Below are 19796 nucleotides of genomic sequence, written 5' to 3'. Positions count from 1 at the left end.
AATGAATATCTATTACCCATGGAAGACATGAATTCATCAAAGTGTGCTTTGGCTTCGATGTATATGAGGCGATTTTGAGGAGTCGGAAAAGATTTGTATTGCTGATAGGCTGCCGACAGGGGCCTCTGAAACTCTAAATACTGAGAGGCATATTTCTTATTGGTGGCTGAGACATAGGATATGATGTCTCCCCGGAGGACCGATTTTGCAGTCATCCAGAATAGAATTGTATCTTCATCCAAGTGGGATGCATTGTTAGTTTTAAAAGCCTCCCAAGAGGATTCCAATCTTTCTTGAAATTTCAGGGAGTGTGCGAGATAGTAGGGAATCTCCATAATCTAGGAGAGGGGGATATGTCTGGAAAATGAAGTGTTGCAGTAACTAGGGCATGATCCGATAAGGAAATTGGCTCAATTTGCGAATCTGATACATTCGGTAATAGAGAATGGGATAATAAAATATAGTCTATCCTAGATAGCGTGTGGTGGGCCACTGAGAGGCATGTGTATTCCTTCTCTGTGGGGTGTAAGGCTCTCCAAATATCTACCGTCTGTAGGCTATCAGCTAATAGAGGGACCTCAAATTTGGGCAGTGAAAGAGGTCTTGTCGGTGTATGGGATCGGTCTAAATAGGAGGAGGAGATAAGGTTCAAATCTCCGCAGAGTATTAAGGGGTCTGTGAGAAGGGGGGTCAATTTGGAGAGTAAGGATTGAAAGAAACTCTTGGAGTAAACATTGGGTGCATATACGTTACATACTGTATAGACTCTACCATTAATCTTAACAGACATTATCACATAACGACCCTCAGGATCAATAACAGTGGACAGGACTTCAGTGGGCATAGAACGTTTCACCAATATAACAACCCCTCTAGCCTTAGAATTGAAAGAGCTAAAACCTAAAACCCGCCAGTTCAGGGCATTCAATTTTGCCGTTTCCTCTGGGGTCAGGTGCGTTTCTTGGAGGAATGCCAGGTCTATTTGCCGTTTACCCAAATAAAGGAGTATTTTCCGTCTCTTTGCTGGGGAATTAAAGCCCCCGACATTCCAAGATCCCACCATCAGATCAGGCATAGTTCAGAGGAAAAGGCAAAACAGAGGAATTGTATGCAGTCCGCATAAGAGGCATGAACATAATTACCTTCCTGAGGAGGGGGGGTGGGAAAGAGGGAGGAGGGGAGAGACAAAACAAGAGGAGAAAAGAAGAAATAGAAAGTTGTAGTAAATAACAGGCCATACAATTGAAAAGGAGAAACTTCAATAAATAGCCGATACTTCTGTGACCAGTGACCTCCGGTCAACGAGCATGGCCGAACACCAGCGGTAGCGGTTCCGCACCCTGGCATTAAGTGGTGTGCACCAGCAGTAAAGGAGGAGCCCCCCCCACCGCGATGTACGTAAACAAATCCCACCCAGAAACTCCTAGTAATTAATCTATATAACCAAATGCTCCAAAAAACAGCATATTATAAGCGAGATGCAGTGAGCAGTATGTAGTAGAAGACATGTAGAAGACCTGTGGCTAATGTAATGAATAAGGCGATATAACCATTAAAATTCAGCGTAATGGGGTATATCCCAGCCAACATAAAAGATTTTTAAATTTGCATCTGTAGAATAAGCACGTAAGTAAGAACATTTCAAAAAGAAATAGAAAATCAGTCAAAACAGAATCTAAGAACAGGCAGAGCAATTGCGGAGTAGCAGCGGCTACAGTAGTGTCCGTGCGTAATTGTTGCCATAACAAAACAAACCAGGACAGTCCATGTGAAGTGAGTGACTAGACCGCAGGGGGATAGTCAGTAGAACACGAACACGTTCAAGTTGTCGCTGAGGGGAGATCAGAAATGTCCGGGTCAGTTCCACCGAATAGTCCTGGAATATGAAAAGCTTGTTACCCTCCCATTGGATATCTCTCATTTTGCAAGATGCGGACCAGAATGCTAATTTATGAAGGTAGTTCAGACATCGGAACAAAGTTACACGTGGGCGCGGTCTGTTGGGGGTGGGCACAGGACCCACACGGTGAACTCTCTCAATTACTAGATCACTGCATTCCAGTTCTATATTTAAAATTGCAGGTAGGGTAACACGGACAAAATGAGCCAGCGCCGTGCCTTTAAGTGATTCCGGCAATCCCACAAGTCTGATATTATTTCTTCTTGAGCAATTTTCCATATCATCTAACTTATTCCATATCGGATAGTTCTCCGTAGTAAGAGATTTCACTGAGTGGTGTAGCCCTTCTACGTCATGTGTTGCAGCCTGCAGTTGAGATTCAGTGTGTGAGACTCTCTGCTGTAAGTGCTGCAGCTGTGTTGTAATATCACTGACAGCCTGTGAAAGCAGGGGAGCCATAGTGGCTTTTATAGCTGCCACAACGTCCCCATATGTTACCGGAGCCTCCGGATCTCGGCATACCTGTGAGCCTGCATGATCAGTCCCCTCCGCCGCGGCTTTCTTGGAGGCAGGAGTGGTGACTTCAGGTCCGGCGCCATATTGCTGCCCGTGCGGCGCTTCTCCAGCCTCGTGGCTGCGCCAGCGGGGGCCTGTGGAGCCGCGGTTACGGGCTTCACGAAGCGATCCATAGCGATCGCGGGTCTCGCCGGAGGTATTTTGGGCGGTGTGGAGGCTGTAGCAGCCTTGAAAAGCTGAGATGCAGCGGGCGGCAGGACGGAGCTCCGGCGCTGAGAGGCTCACTCCAAGGGTCCCGGAACCGGAAGTCCTTTTTCAAGGTGTTTAAACGTGTAAGTATGTATGACACCACTAACCCTTGTATCTAATGTTGCCGTACCTATTGCCTTTTTATTTGGGGTGTTATAGGGTTTTTGGAATGCTGCAAATGCATAGGGAAACCTACAGTTGTTTCTAACTTGCTAGTAAGAACTATGGGGGTCATTCCGAGTTGTTCGCTCGCTAGCTGCTTTTAGCAGCATTGCACACGCTAGTCCGCCGCCCTCTGGGAGTGTAGCTTAGCAGATTAGCGAACGAAAGATTAGCAGAACTGCTACTAAATAATTCCTTTCAGTCTGAGTAGCTCCAGACCTACTCCTAGACTGCGATCACCTCAGTCCGTTTAGTTCCTGGTTTGACGTCACAAACATGCCCTGCGTTCGGCCAGCCACTCCCCCGTTTCTCCAGCCACTCCTGCGTTTTTAGCTGGCACGCCTGCATTTTTTAGCACACTCCCGGAAAACGGTCAGTTTCCGCCCAGAAACACCCACTTCCTGTCAATCACACTACGATCACTCGAGCAATGAAAAAAATGTTGCTCGAGCTTGTGTAAAACTACTAAGTTTTGTGCGAAAGTACTTAGCGCATGCGCGCTGCGTACCATGCGCATTTTCCACCTAATCGCTGCGTTGCGAAAAACGGCAACGAGCAAACAACTCAGAATGACCACCTATATATCAAATGCATATACAATTCATGTGCATTTTACAAAGCATTAAAAAGGCCAGTAAAACAGGCACAGAACCATTAAGCTTTAATATGCCTTAGAATGAAGCATCTGATTTATCACATCAATTTTAAAATGTATTCAAAGAGAACTATAACCTTGAACAAAAGATGATATTTACAAAAAGAGGAAATTGTAGTTTAATTTTCTTATTGTTGTAAATGCCATTGAACAGATTACACGTGTCATCACCACAACTGTGTAAGGTGAAATCAGAATAGTGCTCTTCTGCTATAACACAAATAACTTGTCATGTGACACATGGGGCCTGTTACTGGATCACATAAACACACACTGGCTGGGAATAACTGTCCAAGGACATGACAAAGCAACTTTCCATGGCAATGATAGATACACAGCTATTAAGCCTGTTTCTATCATTTAATGGCTGAAAATACAAAAAGAGGCTAGAAAAATTGATTTAGTACAGCCAGTAAGTGGAAGACAACTTAATTATAGCTTTATATTTTATTTTTACCAATTCCCTCATCTTCTTTAGATTGTAAGCTCTGGTGATCACAAATCTCTACCTTTCATTCACTACAAATATCCCTGTACGTAATGTACTACTATGCTGCAGAATATGCTCTGAGTAAATGGGAGTTACCGAAACATCATAGAAAAGGAACTCCTCTGACTATGTGAATACCCACTGGCATTTAAAGCCCAGTACTCACGGGCCGATCAAGGAGAGATGCGTGCTGAGCGAACCGCTCAGCACACATCTCTCCTGCCGCTCAGCACAGCGCGATCTGTGCTGAGCGTGCGGGGGGAGACGGGGGGGCCGCTCACTTCACCCAGCGGGTGAAGTGAGCGACCCGCTAGATTGGCCTGCATGCAGGCCAATCTAGCAGCGGCGATAGCGATGTGCGGGGCCGCGCATCGCTATCGCCGAGGGGGCTACACACGGAGCGATCCTGCCGATATTCTAAGCAATCTAGTCAGATTGCTTAGAATATCGCTCCGTGAGTACCCCCCTTAAGACACATATTTAAAGCTTGGTAAAATCATGTTTCAAATGCAAATAAATTAGATTCAGGTTTGTGTTTACACTTGTTTTTACTAGTGTGCATAACTTTTCTTGCGCCTCGGCATGAAGAAATACAGAAAATCAGAACAAGCAGGGCTTCGAAACCACACCTGCAATAGAATACAATACAAGTGATAGTATATAGTAACACTAAGAACAAGGAGTTAGTGTCAGACCGCATTGCATGTTTTACATACCTTAAAGCAAGTTAAAATGGGGTAAGTAGCCGGAGACACCGCAGCTTTTAAACAAAAAATAGTCAGAAATGTATTATGGGGTATATGCAATTGCGGTCGAATTCCGGCTGGAATTCGACCGTTTTTAAATTCGACAGTCACATACCCTCCCACCGGGACCCGAATTCGACATATTCAATAAAAAATGGATTCGACAGCCCCGCTGTCGAAAAACGGACCAATTGACGGATAGTGTGCGTCCTGGATTCGACGGCACAAAAATGTTTAAAAACCCAGAAAAAAAAAATTGCATGGGGTCCCCCCTCCTAAGCATAACCAGCCTCGGGCTCTTTGAGCCGGTCCTGGTTGTAAAAATGCAAGGGGAAAATTGACAGGGGATCCCCCGTATTTTAACAACCAGCACCGGGCTCTGCGTCCGGTCCTGGTGCAAAAAATACGGGGGACAAAAAGCGTAGGGGTCCCCCGTATTTTTAACACCAGCATCGGGCTCCACTAGCTGGAGAGATAATGCCACAGCCGGGGGACACTTTTATATCAGTCCCTGCGGCCGTGGCATTAAATCACTAACTAGTCACCACTGGCCGGGGTACCCTGGAGGAGTGGGGATCCCTTAAATCAAGGGGTCCCCCCCTCCAGCCACCCAAGGGCCAGGGGTGAAGCCCGAGGCTGTCCCCCCCATCCAAGGGCTGAGTATGGGGGGCTGATAGCCTTGTGTCAAATAAAAGAATATTGTTTTTTGTAGCAGAACTACAAGTCCCGGCAAGCCTCCCCCGCAAGCTGGTACTTGGAGAACCACAAGTACCAGCATGCGGGGGGGGGGGGGGGGGGGGGAACGGGCCCGCTGGTACCTGTAGTTCTACTGCAAAAAAAAAAATACCCAATTAAAAACAGTACACAGACACCGTGAAAGTAAAACTTTATTACATACATGCATACCGACACACACATACTTACCTATGTTGACACGAGGCTCGGTCCACTTCTCCAAGTAGAATCCATGGGGTACCTGAAAATAAAATTATACTCAAAAAAATCCTGTGTAGCATCTGTCCTCTTCTCTTTATAATCCACGTACTTGGCAAAAAAACAAACCGCATTACCCGGACCACGCACTGATAGGGGTCCCATGTTTACACATGGGACCCCTTTCCCCCCGAATGCCAGGACCTCCCGTGACTCCTGTCACAGAGGTTCCCTTCAGCCAATCAGGGAGCTCCACGTCGTGGCACTCTCCTGATTGGCTGTGCGCGTCTGAGCTGTCAAGACGGGACATCGCACAGACGCTCCATTATCTTCAATGGTGGGAACTTTGCGGTCAGGTCACTCGCGGTCAGCCGCTGATTTTTAACCCATTCCCACTGAAAAACATGCTCTGATCTCTTCATATTATTTCATATTATTTTAGTCAGTACAAAAAAAAAAAAAAATATATATATTTTTTTTTTTTTCTTTTAAAAAATATATAAATACTTGTGGCTCCTAATAGACAAACCAAGTAGATAATCCCTATAAATAGATATGCTATTAGCAAAAAAAAAAAAAAAAACACACACCACAAAAAAAACGTTTAACATTTTTTATTAGATTCCGCCACCAAAATGAGGCGGACTGAAATTGACAAAATGACTCTCGAAAAGCACGGTTGTCGAATTGACATTCTTCAATTGAATATACTTTTGTCGAAAGCCGCATTTTTACCATTGCAGACATGTCGAATTTGACAACTGTCGAATTTCAAAAAGTCGAATCTGAAACGGACGTTTTTTTGTCGAAAAGTACTGTATTGCATTGTCAAATATTTTTAGTGTGTCGAAAATGTCCAGTTTTTCGACATTTGCGGCAATTCGACTGCAATTGCATATACCTCTATATGTGACAGATGTGAATAATAAGAATTTACTTACCGATAATTCTATTTCTCATAGTCCGTAGTGGATGCTGGGGACTCCGTAAGGACCATGGGGAATAGCGGCTCCGCAGGAGACTGGGCACATCTAAAGAAAGCTTTAGGACTAACTGGTGTGCACTGGCTCCTCCCCTTATGACCCTCCTCCAAGCCTCAGTTAGGATACTGTGCCCAGACGAGCGTACACAATAAGGAAGGATTTTGAATCCCGGGTAAGACTCATACCAGCCACACCAATCACACCGTACAACTTGTGATCTGAACCCAGTTAACAGTATGATAACAGAGGAGCCTCTGAAAAGATGGCTCCCAACAATAATAACCCGATTTTTGTAACAATAACTATGTACAAGTATTGCAGACAATCCGCACTTGGGATGGGCGCCCAGCATCCACTACGGACTATGAGAAATAGAATTATCGGTAAGTAAATTCTTATTTTCTCTAACGTCCTAAGTGGATGCTGGGGACTCCGTAAGGACCATGGGGATTATACCAAAGCTCCCAAACGGGCGGGAGAGTGCGGATGACTCTGCAGCACCGAATGAGAGAACTCCAGGTCCTCCTCAGCCAGGGTATCAAATTTGTAGAATTTAGCAAACGTGTTTGCCCCTGACCAAGTAGCTGCTCGGCAAAGTTGTAAAGCCGAGACCCCTCGGGCAGCCGCCCAAGATGAGCCCACTTTCCTTGTGGAACGGGCTTTTACAGATTTTAGCTGTGGCAGGCCTGCCACAGAATGTGCAAGCTGAATTGTACTACAAATCCAACGAGCAATAGTCTGCTTAGAAGCAGGAGCACCCAGCTTGTTGGGTGCATACAGGATAAACAGCGAGTCAGATTTCCTGACTCCAGCTGTCCTGGAAATATTTTCAGGGCCCTGACAACATCCAGCAACTTGGATTCCTCCAAGTCCCTAGTAGCCGCAGGCACCACAATAGGTTGGTTCAGGTGAAAACGCTGGAACCACCTTAGGGAGAAACTGAGGACGAGTCCTCAATTCCGCCCTGTCCGAATGGAAAATCAGATAAGGGCTTTTACAGGATAAAGCCGCCAATTCTGACACGCGCCTGGCCCAGGCCAGGGCCAACAGCATGACCACTTTCCATGTGAGATATTTTAACTCCACAGATTTAAGTGGTTCAAACCAATGTGACTTTTGGAACCCAAACTACATTGAGATCCCAAATTGCCACTGGAGGCACAAAAGGAGGCTGTATATGCAGTACCCCTTTTACAAACGTCTAAACTTCAGGGACTGAAGCTAGTTCTTTTTTGGAAGAAAATTGACAGGGCCGAAATCTGAACCCTAATGGACCCCAATTTCAGGCCCATAGACACTCCTGTTTGCAGGAAATGTAGGAATCGACCCAGTTGAATTTCCTCCGTCGGGCCTTACTGGCCTCGCACTACGCAACATATTTTCGCCAATTGCGGTGATAATGTTTTTGCGGTTACATCCTTCCTGGCTTTAGATCAGGATATGGATGACTTCATCCGGAATGCCTTTTTTCCTTCAGTATCCGGTGTTCAACCGGCATGCCGTCAAACACAGCCGCGGTAAGTCTTGGAACAGACAGGGTCCTTGCTGGAGCAGGTCCCTTCTTAGAGGTAGAGGCCACGGATCCTCCGTGAGCATCTCTTGAAGTTCCGGTTACCAAGTCCTTCTTGGCCAATCCGGAGCCACGAATATAGTGCTTTCTCCTCTCCATCTTATCAATCTCAGTACCTTGGGTATGAGAGGCAGAGGAGGGAACACATACACTGACTGGTACACCCACGGTGTTACCAGAGCGTCTACAACTATTGCCTGAGGGTCTCTTGACCTGGCGCAATACCTGTCGAATTTTTTAATCATGTGGACGACTTCTGGGTGAAGTCCCCACTCTCCCGGGTGGAGGTCGTGCTGAGGAAGTCTGCTTCCCAGTTGTCCACTCCCGGAATGAATACTGTTGACAGTGCTATCACATGATTTTCCGCCCAGCGAAGAATCCCTGCAGCTTCTGCCATTGCCCTCCTGCTTCTTGTGCCACCCTGTCTGTTTACGTGGGTGACTGCCATGATGTTGTCCGACTGGATCAACACCGGCTGACCTTGAAGCAGAGGTCTTGCTAAGCTTAGAGCATTGTAAATGGCCCTTAGCTTCAGGATATTTATGTGAAGTGATGTATCCAGGCTTGACCCTAAGCCCTGGATATTCCTTCCCTGTGTGACTGCTCCCCAGCCTCGCAGGCTGGCATCCGTGGTCACCAGGACCCAGTCCTGAATGCCGAATCTGCGGCTCTCTAGAAGATGAGCACTCTGCAACCACCACAGGATGGATACCCTTGTTCTTGGTGACAGGGTTATCCGCTGATGCATCTGAAAATGCGACCCAGACCATTTGTCCAGTAGGTTCCACTGGAAAGTTCTTGCGTGGAATCTAACGAATGGGATTGCTTCGTAGGAAGCCACCATTTATACCCAGAACCCTTGTGCATTGATGCACTGAGACTTGGTTCGGTTTTAGGAGGTTCCTGACTAGCTCGGATAACTCCCTGGCTTTCTCTTCCGGGAGAAACACCTTTTTTCTGGACTGTGTCCAGGAACATCCCTAGGAAACAGAAGACAAGTCGTCGGAACCAGCTGCGATTTTGGAATATTGAGAATCCAATCGTGCTGCCGCAACACTACCTGAGATAGTGCTACACCGACTTCCAACTGTTCCCTGGATCTTACCCTTATCAGGGAATCGTCCAAGTAAGGGATAACTAAAATTCCCTTCCTTCGAAGGGATATCATTTCGGCCATTACCTTGGTAAAGACCCGGGGTGCCGTGGACCATCCCTATGGCAGCGTCTGAACTGATAGTGACAGTTCTGTACCATAAACCTGAGGTACCCTTGGTGAGAAGGGTAAATTTTCACATGAAGGTAAGCATCCTTGATGTCCCGAGACATCATGTAGTCCCCTTCTTCCAGGTTCGCAATCACTGCTCTGAGTGACTCAATCTTGAATTTGAACCTCTGTATGTAAGTGTTCAAAGATTTTAGATTTTAGATTTAGAATCGGTCTCACCGAGCAGTCTGGCTTCGGTACCACAATAGTGTGGAATAATACCCCGTTCCCTGTTGCAGGAGGGGTACCTTGATTATCACCTGCTGGGAATACAGCTTGTGAATGGCTTCCAAAACTGCCTTCCTGTCAGAGGGAGACGTCGATAAAGCAGACTTTTGGAAACGGCGAGGGGGAGACGTCTCGAATTCCAATATGTACCCTTGAGATATTACCTGAAGGATCCAGGGGTCTACTTGCGAGTGAGCCCACTGCGCACTGAAATTCATTGAGAACGGGCCCCCACCGTGCCTGAGCTTGTAAGGCCCTAGCGTCATACTGAGGGCTTGGCAGAGGCGGGAAAGGGTTTCTGTTCCTGGGAACTGGCTAATCTCTTCAGCCTTTTTCCTCTCCCTCTGTCACGAGCAGAAAAGAGGAACCTTTTGTCCGCTTGCCAACAAAGGACTGCGCCTGATAATACGGCGTCTTATTTTGAGAGGCGACCTGGGGTACAAACGTGGATTTCCCAGTTGTTGCCGTGGCCACCAGGTCTAAAAGACCGACCCCAAATGTCCCTTTTCAAAGGCAATACTTCCAAATGCCGTTTGGAATCCGCATCACCTGACCATTTTACTGGTAGAATTGGACAACGCACTTATACTTGATGCCAGTCGGCAAATATTCCGCTGTGCATCATGCATATATAGAAATGCATCTTTTAAATGCTCTATAGGCAATAATATACTATCCTTATCTAGGATATCAATATTTCCAGTCAGGGAATCCGACCATGCCAACCCAGCACTGCACCTCCAAGCTGAGGCGATTGCTGGTCGCAGTATAACACCAGTATGTGTGTGAATACATTTTTGGATACCCTCCTGCTTTCTATCAGCAGGATCCTTAAGGGCGGCCATCTCATGAGAGGGTAGAGCCCTTGTTCTTACAAGCGTGTGAGCGCCTTATCCCCCCTAGGGGGTGTTTCCCAACGCACCCTACCCTCTGGCGGGAAAGGGTATACACCAATACTTTAAGAAATTATCAATTGTTATCGGGGGGAAACTCACGCATCATCACACACCTCATTTTATTTCTCAGATTCAGGAAAACTACAGGTAGTTTTTCCCTCACCGAACATAATACCCCTTTTTGGTGGTACTCGTATTATCAGAAATGTATAAAACATTTTCCATTGTCTCAATCATGTAACGTGTGGCCCTACTGGAAATCACGGTTGTCTCTTCACCGTCGACACAGGAGTCAGTATCCGTGTCGGCGTCTGTATCTGCCATCTGAGGTAACGGGCGCTTTAGAGCCCCTGACGGCCTATGAGACGTCTGGACAGGCACAAGCTGAGTAGCCGGCTGTCTCATGTCAACCACTGTTTTTTTATACAGAGCTGACACTGTCACGTAATTTTCAACAGTACATCCACTCAGGTGTCGACCCCCTAGGTGGTGACATCACTGTTACAGACACTCTGCTCCGTCTCCACATAATTTTTCTCCTCATACATGTCGACACAAACGTATCGACACACAGCACACACACAGGGAATGCTCTGATAGAGGACAGGACCCCACTAGCCCTTTGGGGAGACAGAGGGAGAGTATGCCAGCACACACCAGAGCGCTATATATATATATATATATATATATATATATATATATATATATATATATATATATATATATATACACACACATACATACATACATACATACATATGTACAGGGATAACCTTATATAAGTGTTTTTCCCCTTATAGCTGCTGTATGTTTTAATACTGCGCCTAATTAGTGCCCCCCTCTCTTTTTTTAACCCTTTCTGTTGCAGGGAAGAGCCAGGGAGCTTCCCTCCAACTGAGCTGTGAGGGAAAATGGCGCCAGTGTGCTGAGGAGATAAGGCCGCCGAAAAGGGGGCGGAGCCTATCTCCTGTTTTTCTGTAGATTCTGGCAGGGGTTAAATGCATCCATATGGGTGGTCTTCTGTATACCGGCGGTCGGGCTCCCGGCGCTCAGTATACCGGCGCCGGGAGCCCGACCGCCGGCATACCGACACTTATTTTCCCTCGTGGGGGTCCACGACCCCCATAGAGGGAGAATAAAATAGTGTGGCGCGCGTAGCGCGCCACCGTGCCCGTAGCGTGGCGAGCGCAGCGAGCCCGCAAGGGGCTCATTTGCGCTCGCCACACTGTCGGTCAGCCGGCGGTCGGGCTCCCGGCGCCGGTATGCTGGGCGCCGGGAGCCCGACCGCCGGCCAGCCGTAGTGAACCCCATCCATATAGCCCAGGAGCTATATGTGATGTATTTTTTGCCATGTAAGGTATTTTTATCATGTTTTATTGCGTCTCAGGGCGCCACCCCCCCAGCGCCCTGCACCCTCAGTGACCGGAGTATGAAGTGTGCTGAGAGCAATGGCGCACAGCTGCAGTGCTGTGCGCTACCTTATTGAAGACAGGAACGTCTTCTGCCGCCGATTTTTCCGGACCTCTTCGCTCTTCTGGCTCTGTAAGGGGGCCGGCGGCGCGGCTCCGGGACCCATCCAGGCTGGGCCTGTGATCGTCCCTCTGGAGCTAATGTCCAGTAGCCAAGAAGCCCAATCCACTCTGCACGCAGGTGAGTTCGCTTCTTCTCCCCTTAGTCCCTCGATGCAGTGAGCCTGTTGCCAGCAGGTCTCACTGAAAATAACAAACCTAAACTAAAACTTTCACTAAGAAGCTCAGGAGAGCCCCTAGTGTGCACCCATCTCGTCGGGCACAGAAATCTAACTGAGGCTTGGAGGAGGGTCATAGGGGGAGGAGCCAGTGCACACCAGTTAGTCCTAAAGCTTTCTTTAGATGTGCCCAGTCTCCTGCGGAGCCGCTATTCCCCATGGTCCTTACGGAGTCCCCAGCATCCACTTAGGACGCTAGAGAAATGGGATTTATAATGCACTGACTCACCCAATAAGGATGCTGTGCCAGGGATCCGGTCAATATAAATCCCTTCTAGCGCAATTATTAAAACAGGTGAAATCTGCAGGCTGTCTTGTTAGTACATCAGCTACTGTACATTCTGTAGAATGAGCCCTTCTATACAACAATACCACACAGAAAACTGCTGTACACTGCGGGGCTCATTAAGGGGAGATATGCGAAACATTGGTCTTCGTAACCAAACCGCTTCTAGCTATCATTTATCTACCAGTCTCCACCTTTGTATAGTGAAGATCTGAATGTGGAAGCCTTGTTCTTACATTTGCAGCCATCATTACCAATGGATCTTTCACTAGCCCCATGCTAGCTGTAAAATATCTGACACAGACATGCCATTCCTTCTGCACTGTCAAAGTCAGAAAAATATCTCTATGCACACTGCCATATTTGCACCTCATTCAGGTCCGTGCTGCGCATGCGTGCGCTCTCCCGTGATTGCGCATACCCGCTGTTGCGGGCACCCGCAGGCGCATGGTATGCGTATTTACGGTAGAGTTTATGTAATCGTAGCGTGCGACTCATTCGTTACATATTTTCACTAATAATGTATTTTGTAGATCATGGTCCCTTTGATAGATTCTGAAAGTTTGGTTAATATAGAATGTTTATGAACAGAGGAATCCCTCTTTGTTTGATACGAAGGGTCAGACAGGAGTAATACAGTGGTGTTTAGTACCCATCGGAAGAATATTTAATTAGAAATATTCCGGTGTTGGTTTGAAGCAGATCAATCGCTCGTGCGAATAGTTATGGACATAAGAAGTTTATGAACATTTACTTTATTTGCACTTTATTACCCATGCGGCGGGAAACCCAGTTTCCCTCCCACCTGAGCAGTTGGAAATAGTCACAGCCCACCTGTATGAATCAACCTATGACCTTTTGTTATAATGCGAAGCCGAATTCCTGTGTCCAATGAACAATGAGATTGTAGGGACCATTGAATTGTATTGTGTGGGGCATAAATAGACAGGCCGACCGTATCCAGTTCACTCTCTTCAACGGTTCTCATTGCTGATAATCGGGAGCTGGATATCGAGGCGCATGCGATCGTTTCCCCTTGTGCGTAAGTTTTCTCCGTAATCATATTGTCTTGATGTTATTGTGAGCCATCTCTCTCTCTCCTTTCTCTTTCTCTCGTATTTTCCCTTAATAGTATTGTATTTTCTGTATAGTTATCTGGTTAGTTGGTTTATGTTATATTGTAGTGTATGCTTTGTACTGTGATTCTTTTTGCAAGTATAATAGTCATAATACATATAATAGGTTTCGGACCCTAAGCCCAGGTATCTGTGTATTCTTTATAGTGTTAAGTATTCTCTGAGCGTCGGTGACGCTCAAGCAGCTTTGTAGTTAATCAGGTTACACCAGGTTGCACTTACACTCTGTCTCTACACTAAGGTATACTGTGTATCTCATTGTTAAAGGTATAGATATAAAGGTTTAACGTTGTGAGCGTCTGCATCGCTGGTGATCTCCTCGTGGTCCCGAGCGTCCGCTACGCTATAGCGAATCGTTACGTTAGTCGGCAGCCAATAGCGTGCCTGCCTGTGATCTCTGGGCCGTAAGCGAACGTGACGCTTGAGCGTCTCGACTACGGTTGAGCGATCGCTACGCAACTTGCGTACCCTTACGGTACTTCCTACGTAGATAGCGTACAGTGTTCTTAGACCTCTTAAAGTGTTTTATATACGATAAATATTTAGCTTTATCAGCACACACACGCGGTGAGTGAGCAATGCCATCAGATGACACAAAAGAAGAGTTCCACGCATTCGCATGGTCGTTGCCCAGAAATGCCTATTTCAGAGAGTGTGGTTTGTATATATCACAATGTCATGGATTTAGGGAGCAGCATAGGGCGCACTGCCGCCCTATTATGGTGCTGAGCAGATTTCTTTCTTTGGCGCATGCACAGTATGCTGTAATCACAATATCGTGTGCAATTCAGAATCAGCCCCTTTGTAAGCTACATGTAAAAGGCAGTAGTTTCCATGCAAAACTATAAAAAAAAAAAAAAAAAAATGCATTTGCACCCCTATATCACAACATGGTCTGCGGATTTATGCGCAGTAACTGAATTTCGTCGTAACTCTTCATAGGTCTCTTTTTACATTAGTGCATACTATATAAAGTGACGTTCCTGTACAAGGGTTTAGTGATTGCAATCACAAGATGACCTATGTACATCACTATTCCAGGTTGTGCGGTCTACGTGGCGGCAGTGCTTGCTGTCTGCTCAGCTAATCATGGGAGCAGAGTCAGCAATATGACATGGCCATTTCCTAAAATTTTAAGTCATGTGACCAGCCACAAGTCACTTCCTTCCCCTCTCACCTCCATCTGCACCCATTGATAAGGAATAGAGTAGACGGAGGTAGGATGGAATCCCAAAAGGGAAGCATAACAGTTATTAGAACGTTGAGTGTATATTACACAATGCTCATGGGCCTTCTCAAATCAAGTTCAAATTGTCATATAAACCAAATACTGCAGCAAATGACTACAAAAACCAAAGTGAAATGTTTCAACTCAGTTCCTTATTAAGGACTGGAATACAGAAAAAGAATATTTTTGATTTAATAGATAATGAATTTATACTTTACAACATAAAATGGTAACTAACTCCTTAAGTGAACCTGACGTATTCCACTAAAATCAGCCTTATTAAATTAATTAGTGTTAATGTCTATTATTGCAAAGACACAATTTAGTTAATACCTTCCAGTCCTTATAACTGCAGTCGGTCAAAATTACAGTAGACCAACAAAGCCCAAAAATTATATCCATGCCCTATATTTGTACCCAAACAGCTTCATGCTTGAAGGACAAAACCCCTACGTATGTATAAAAATAAGCACTTAATCTGTGAAAAATTGGATAATCTGTGCAGGTATCTACAGCACATACATTTTGCAATGCCCATCTGCTCTTAGCCAGCCATTGTACTATAGACTGGTCAGCCAGGGCAGCTGTTTTTTTGTCATTTGAATCACAATCCCTCCCCCTTTCTGTAAAGATAAAGGAGCTCTTGCCTTGTTTGGGAGGAGAGTCACAGATTACAGGATATCTATTGTACACACAACTGCAAACATTTTGTGATACTAGAGATTACAGACCCAGTTGATGCTAAATGTAAAATAGAAAACAATTAATTGATTACATTGAGAAATATTGCAGTCTCTTTGCTAATGCCATCTCTAAACAAAGGCTCCACAATGTTTTGTCAAAGCTATGACAACTCAATCCCTAGTGCACAAATGTAAATTCATTCTACAAGCATGAGCAATAAATAAACAGATATGCATGTACCCACAGACCCATAAACCTGTCAACACATCTAATCCTGTTGATTTTCAGCAATTCTTCTAAAGCAACAAACAACTCACTGCGGAGCGGGGTGGGGGGGGGGGGGGAATCTGCCCATGTTGCCGCTTGCAGACACTAACAGAAACAAGTACTTTAAATAAATGCCAGCTTGCAGCACTAGTAACCACTGCCCTCTGATTACTGCAGATTGCTCCTTCTTTTGTTGGCCACGTGTTGTGATCTCAGCCTGCGAGACATATTTGGCAATTTATATAGGTGTCTATATTGGACAAAATCTGGCTTGGATGAGTGGTCCGATCACTCCCAGCGTTACAGGGCCTGTTTGCACAGTCATAATAGAATTACTCTGGCCACTAGCAGTCGTCATCAAACCACGTTTATCAAGATACTCGTATCTCAATCATTCTATTGATGTTAACAGGCTCTTGTCAAGTCACAGTCGTTTTTGGAATACACATGGCAATACTGGAAACAGTGATTACATACTATGCAGAAATATACCGTATTTGCCGGTGTATAAGACGACTTTTTCCCTCTGAAAAACATGCCTCAAAGCGGGGGGTAGTCTTATACGCCGGGCGAGAAGTCGTCTTATACACCCGGTGCGGGAAGTCGTGAAACAGGGGTGTGGCCTAGCATAGGGGGCGTGGCCTCACGGGCAGACCCCCATTTTCAGCAATCCAGGGAGTTAAGAAGATGATGTTGGCTGCCCCCCCCCCCCCCCCCCCCCACTTCCCCCGTGAAGTGCCTCTATCTCACCTGTGTGAGTGTACGGTGAGTGTACGGCGCTGCCGGCGGGTGAAGCTGTGTGAAGTCCGGCTCCTACACAGGGACAGGAGCCAGGTGCTGCACGTATTGTTACAGTGCAGCACCCGACTCATATCACTGAGCAGGAGCCGACATTCAGCAGTGACAGGCGGTTAGGCAGGGAGGACAGCGGACAGCGGCAGCACTGACATGTCTCTTACAGTATAAGAGATTTGGAGTATCAAGGTATGCATAAGAAAGGGGGGGGGGGGGGGGGGGGGGACAGCGGCTTAGGCAGGGGGGACATCGGCAGCACTGCAGGGAAGCTGCAGGTGAGGGGGGCTTACAACTTTATGTGGTGGGTTAATACTGGTACTACAGGTATCCATAATATGGATTCAAGGGCAGACCAGACAGCTGCTAGTGGCAGGGAGACGGCAGGGGTAGTCTTATGTGGCGAGTACATAACAAACTATGTTTTGAGTGGAAATGTTGGGGGGGTCGTCTTATACGCCGGCAAATACGGTATTACATAAACAAGAAACAAAAAGGTCAATATTGTGCTGCCCGAATGAGCTTACAATCGAAGAGGTGTGGGCAACAATTGGTACAGAAGACTGTGGAATAGAACTTGTAGCTGTTGGCGGGGAAACTAGTGGTAAAGCCAGCCACACATGCAGAGTTGGCTAACTGTGATGCCTTAATAAAATATGTATTTATTTCCAAATGTACCCAAGTTCCATCTACTGTAGCTCATGTGTGAAATAAAGGACTGTGTGCATACAGATTTATGTTGTGATTCTGACGTCTGGCGTGGCGCTTGAACTGCATCTGTGCATGAGGCCAGCACTATGCCATGCCTAAATCAGCCAGGAGACTACAGGTAAATACTTAATTTGAAAACACAAAACATTTATTTGAAAAGTCTGTTTATAGTACAATTGTAGAAGGACACCACTGACAATGTACTTAGTCTAACTCACCCACTATAATGCCACAGGCGCTCACTAGCCCAATCTCCTTCTTCAGAGCCACCCCACCCGCTCCTCCAGCACTCGAACCGGAGCCAGAATCCTGTGTTTGTTCTTCGGGGATCTTTTCAGCACTGGTTCGCAGTCGGGCACCCTCCGCCATCTTTCTTGACTACTGGTTGTCAGAAACAATGAGTTTCTTATACTCCAGATCTACACCAGGAACAATAACATGAATAAAAGCATGTGATATACTTAATCATACAGCCTAGTGTGCAAAATGCAATCTGGACATCATTAATTTAAGTTACAGTCACAACTTTCCACAAAACTGTAGTACATATATCTGCCCTTGTTATATAAGGGACCAACATGGACTTTGGTTCATAAGAGATCCTAAAGACAATGACATTTCTGTGGGTAAAATGCAATATATGCAGAAATAAAGGGTCCGTGCTAATAAATATAGTATACACATGTAAATGATTTAACACAATAAAATATTAAGTTCAATATTAAGTCTCAGTTTTATTGATCTGTAATGTGTGACTTTTCTCCAGAACGTGGGTTTCACCTCTTATTATGCTGTCAAATGGGGATATGTACAGTAATCAAGGCTTGGAGAGAGAGAGAGAGAGATATATAAAGTGGAGAAGTTACCCAACTTTATCAAGCACAGTCTTGGTTACTTTGGACAATTACTCCACTTTATCTTTCTCCAAGGCTTTATGCAGCTCCCCTTGAAGCTGATGGTCACAGATCTCTGAACAATAGAAACACTATCAGATAACTAGTGAGAATACAAAACATAACAATTGTTTTGCAAAACTGTGAAAATCCGTATAGAAGATTCACTGGAATGAGCTGACAAATATTTCTATTACTATTCTATTTTTATAAGTCATAAACATCTTTTATGTAATGTCTAACAAAGTTTGGGAGGATGGTTTAGTGTGCGACTGTAGCATGTCATTTCTAATACATGCCAGGACAGCTTTTCTCAGAACAGTGTTAGGATGGTGTTGGCTCCATGTCATATTTCTGTGAAATTCCCAGAACAGAGCTATATCCTGCCAGCCTGTTTAAATGGTATTATGTAAAATAAGAGGTGTGTGGCATATCCATTAGCAAAGAATGCTATTTGCTCTCTGTATATACAGCACAGTACCACCGAGCTTGGGAGAGCACCATGGCAGTCACTTGTTAATTATATAAGTAGCATATTATCTGGCAGTTATATGTAGTTAATAGAAAAGTTATTCATTTGTAGGGAGTTACTAGCATTATATGAATATCAGAGCAAAGTCTACATTCATCATTTCCCCAACACTGTATATTACATTTACATATGACATTACAATTCACCAAATGACATACAAACACTGAAAATATTATATACTAAAATATCCAGCAGTATGTGTTAGAGATGTACTACACCTGCCTGTACCACCTACTGGAAATCCCATTCCTAACACGGTCACATATACATGTGGGGTGCATGCGAGAGGTGAGTGCCCTGGGCACAGGTAGGCACACTACCCACTACGGCCATACCATGAGGCCACTTCGGCAACTGAACACAACACACACCGGGAAACCTGAGGTCAGATCCGTCCTCACCGCTTGTCTCAGGGCGTCCTCCTCTGCATCTCGCCCGGATTAGGGTGCCAGCGCCCGGATCACTGGTGTAATCGTCGGTGATGTGTCAGAGCTGTGTCATCCTATGGGGTCAGGTGCGGGCCCAGTGTGGTGGTGCCTGCGGGCACAGAGGTTACCATGTAGTTATTCCCTGCTGCTGCTCTGCCTATGCAGCGCCTCCCGTGTACACCTGCAGCCGCTCTCCTCCATGCACTCAGCAGCGAGTGTTTGTCTCTTGTTGCCCGTCAGCCTTATTATATATGCGCTGCAGGCTCCGCCCTCCCGGCTGGTTACACACATCTGAATCCTGCCTGATAAACAGCCAGATGGTGAGACCCATGTCCTGCTTCTTCACCCAGATGTTTAGGGAATCCTTTATTTGCCCCATTTCCCTAAAAATTTGTCCCATTTCCCTCCCATAGACGCGCTGCTGCCACAGTCCCCAGCCATAGGGTCTCCTCCTGGGCACATCAGAGGAATGCTTGGCACTGGCAAGCCTCAAACTCAGC

General features: G+C 45.9%; 1 protein-coding gene across 2 annotated transcripts in view; it reads right to left on the bottom strand.

The window, feature by feature from the left end:
- The window catches only part of SLC7A8 (solute carrier family 7 member 8), an 82998-nt gene extending 63470 nt beyond the window's left edge, over positions 1-19528 (bottom strand). The window contains exons 1-2 of one of the 2 annotated variants that reach the window (XM_063913632.1): positions 19240-19528; positions 17662-17862 (exon numbers count right to left, since the gene is read on the bottom strand). In XM_063913632.1, coding sequence (XP_063769702.1) covers positions 17662-17812 — 151 coding nt within the window. In that variant the 5' untranslated portion in view covers positions 17813-17862; positions 19240-19528. The remainder of the gene's footprint in view (positions 1-17661; positions 17863-19239) is intronic. The other variant, XM_063913631.1, reaches the window with a different exon arrangement.
- Between the last annotated feature and the right edge of the window lie 268 nt (positions 19529-19796).

The sequence above is a fragment of the Pseudophryne corroboree genome, chromosome 1 (assembly GCF_028390025.1).
Source record: "Pseudophryne corroboree isolate aPseCor3 chromosome 1, aPseCor3.hap2, whole genome shotgun sequence".
In the NCBI taxonomy this organism is placed as follows: domain Eukaryota; kingdom Metazoa; phylum Chordata; class Amphibia; order Anura; family Myobatrachidae; genus Pseudophryne; species Pseudophryne corroboree.
This window is presented reverse-complemented; position numbering and strand designations above follow the sequence as displayed.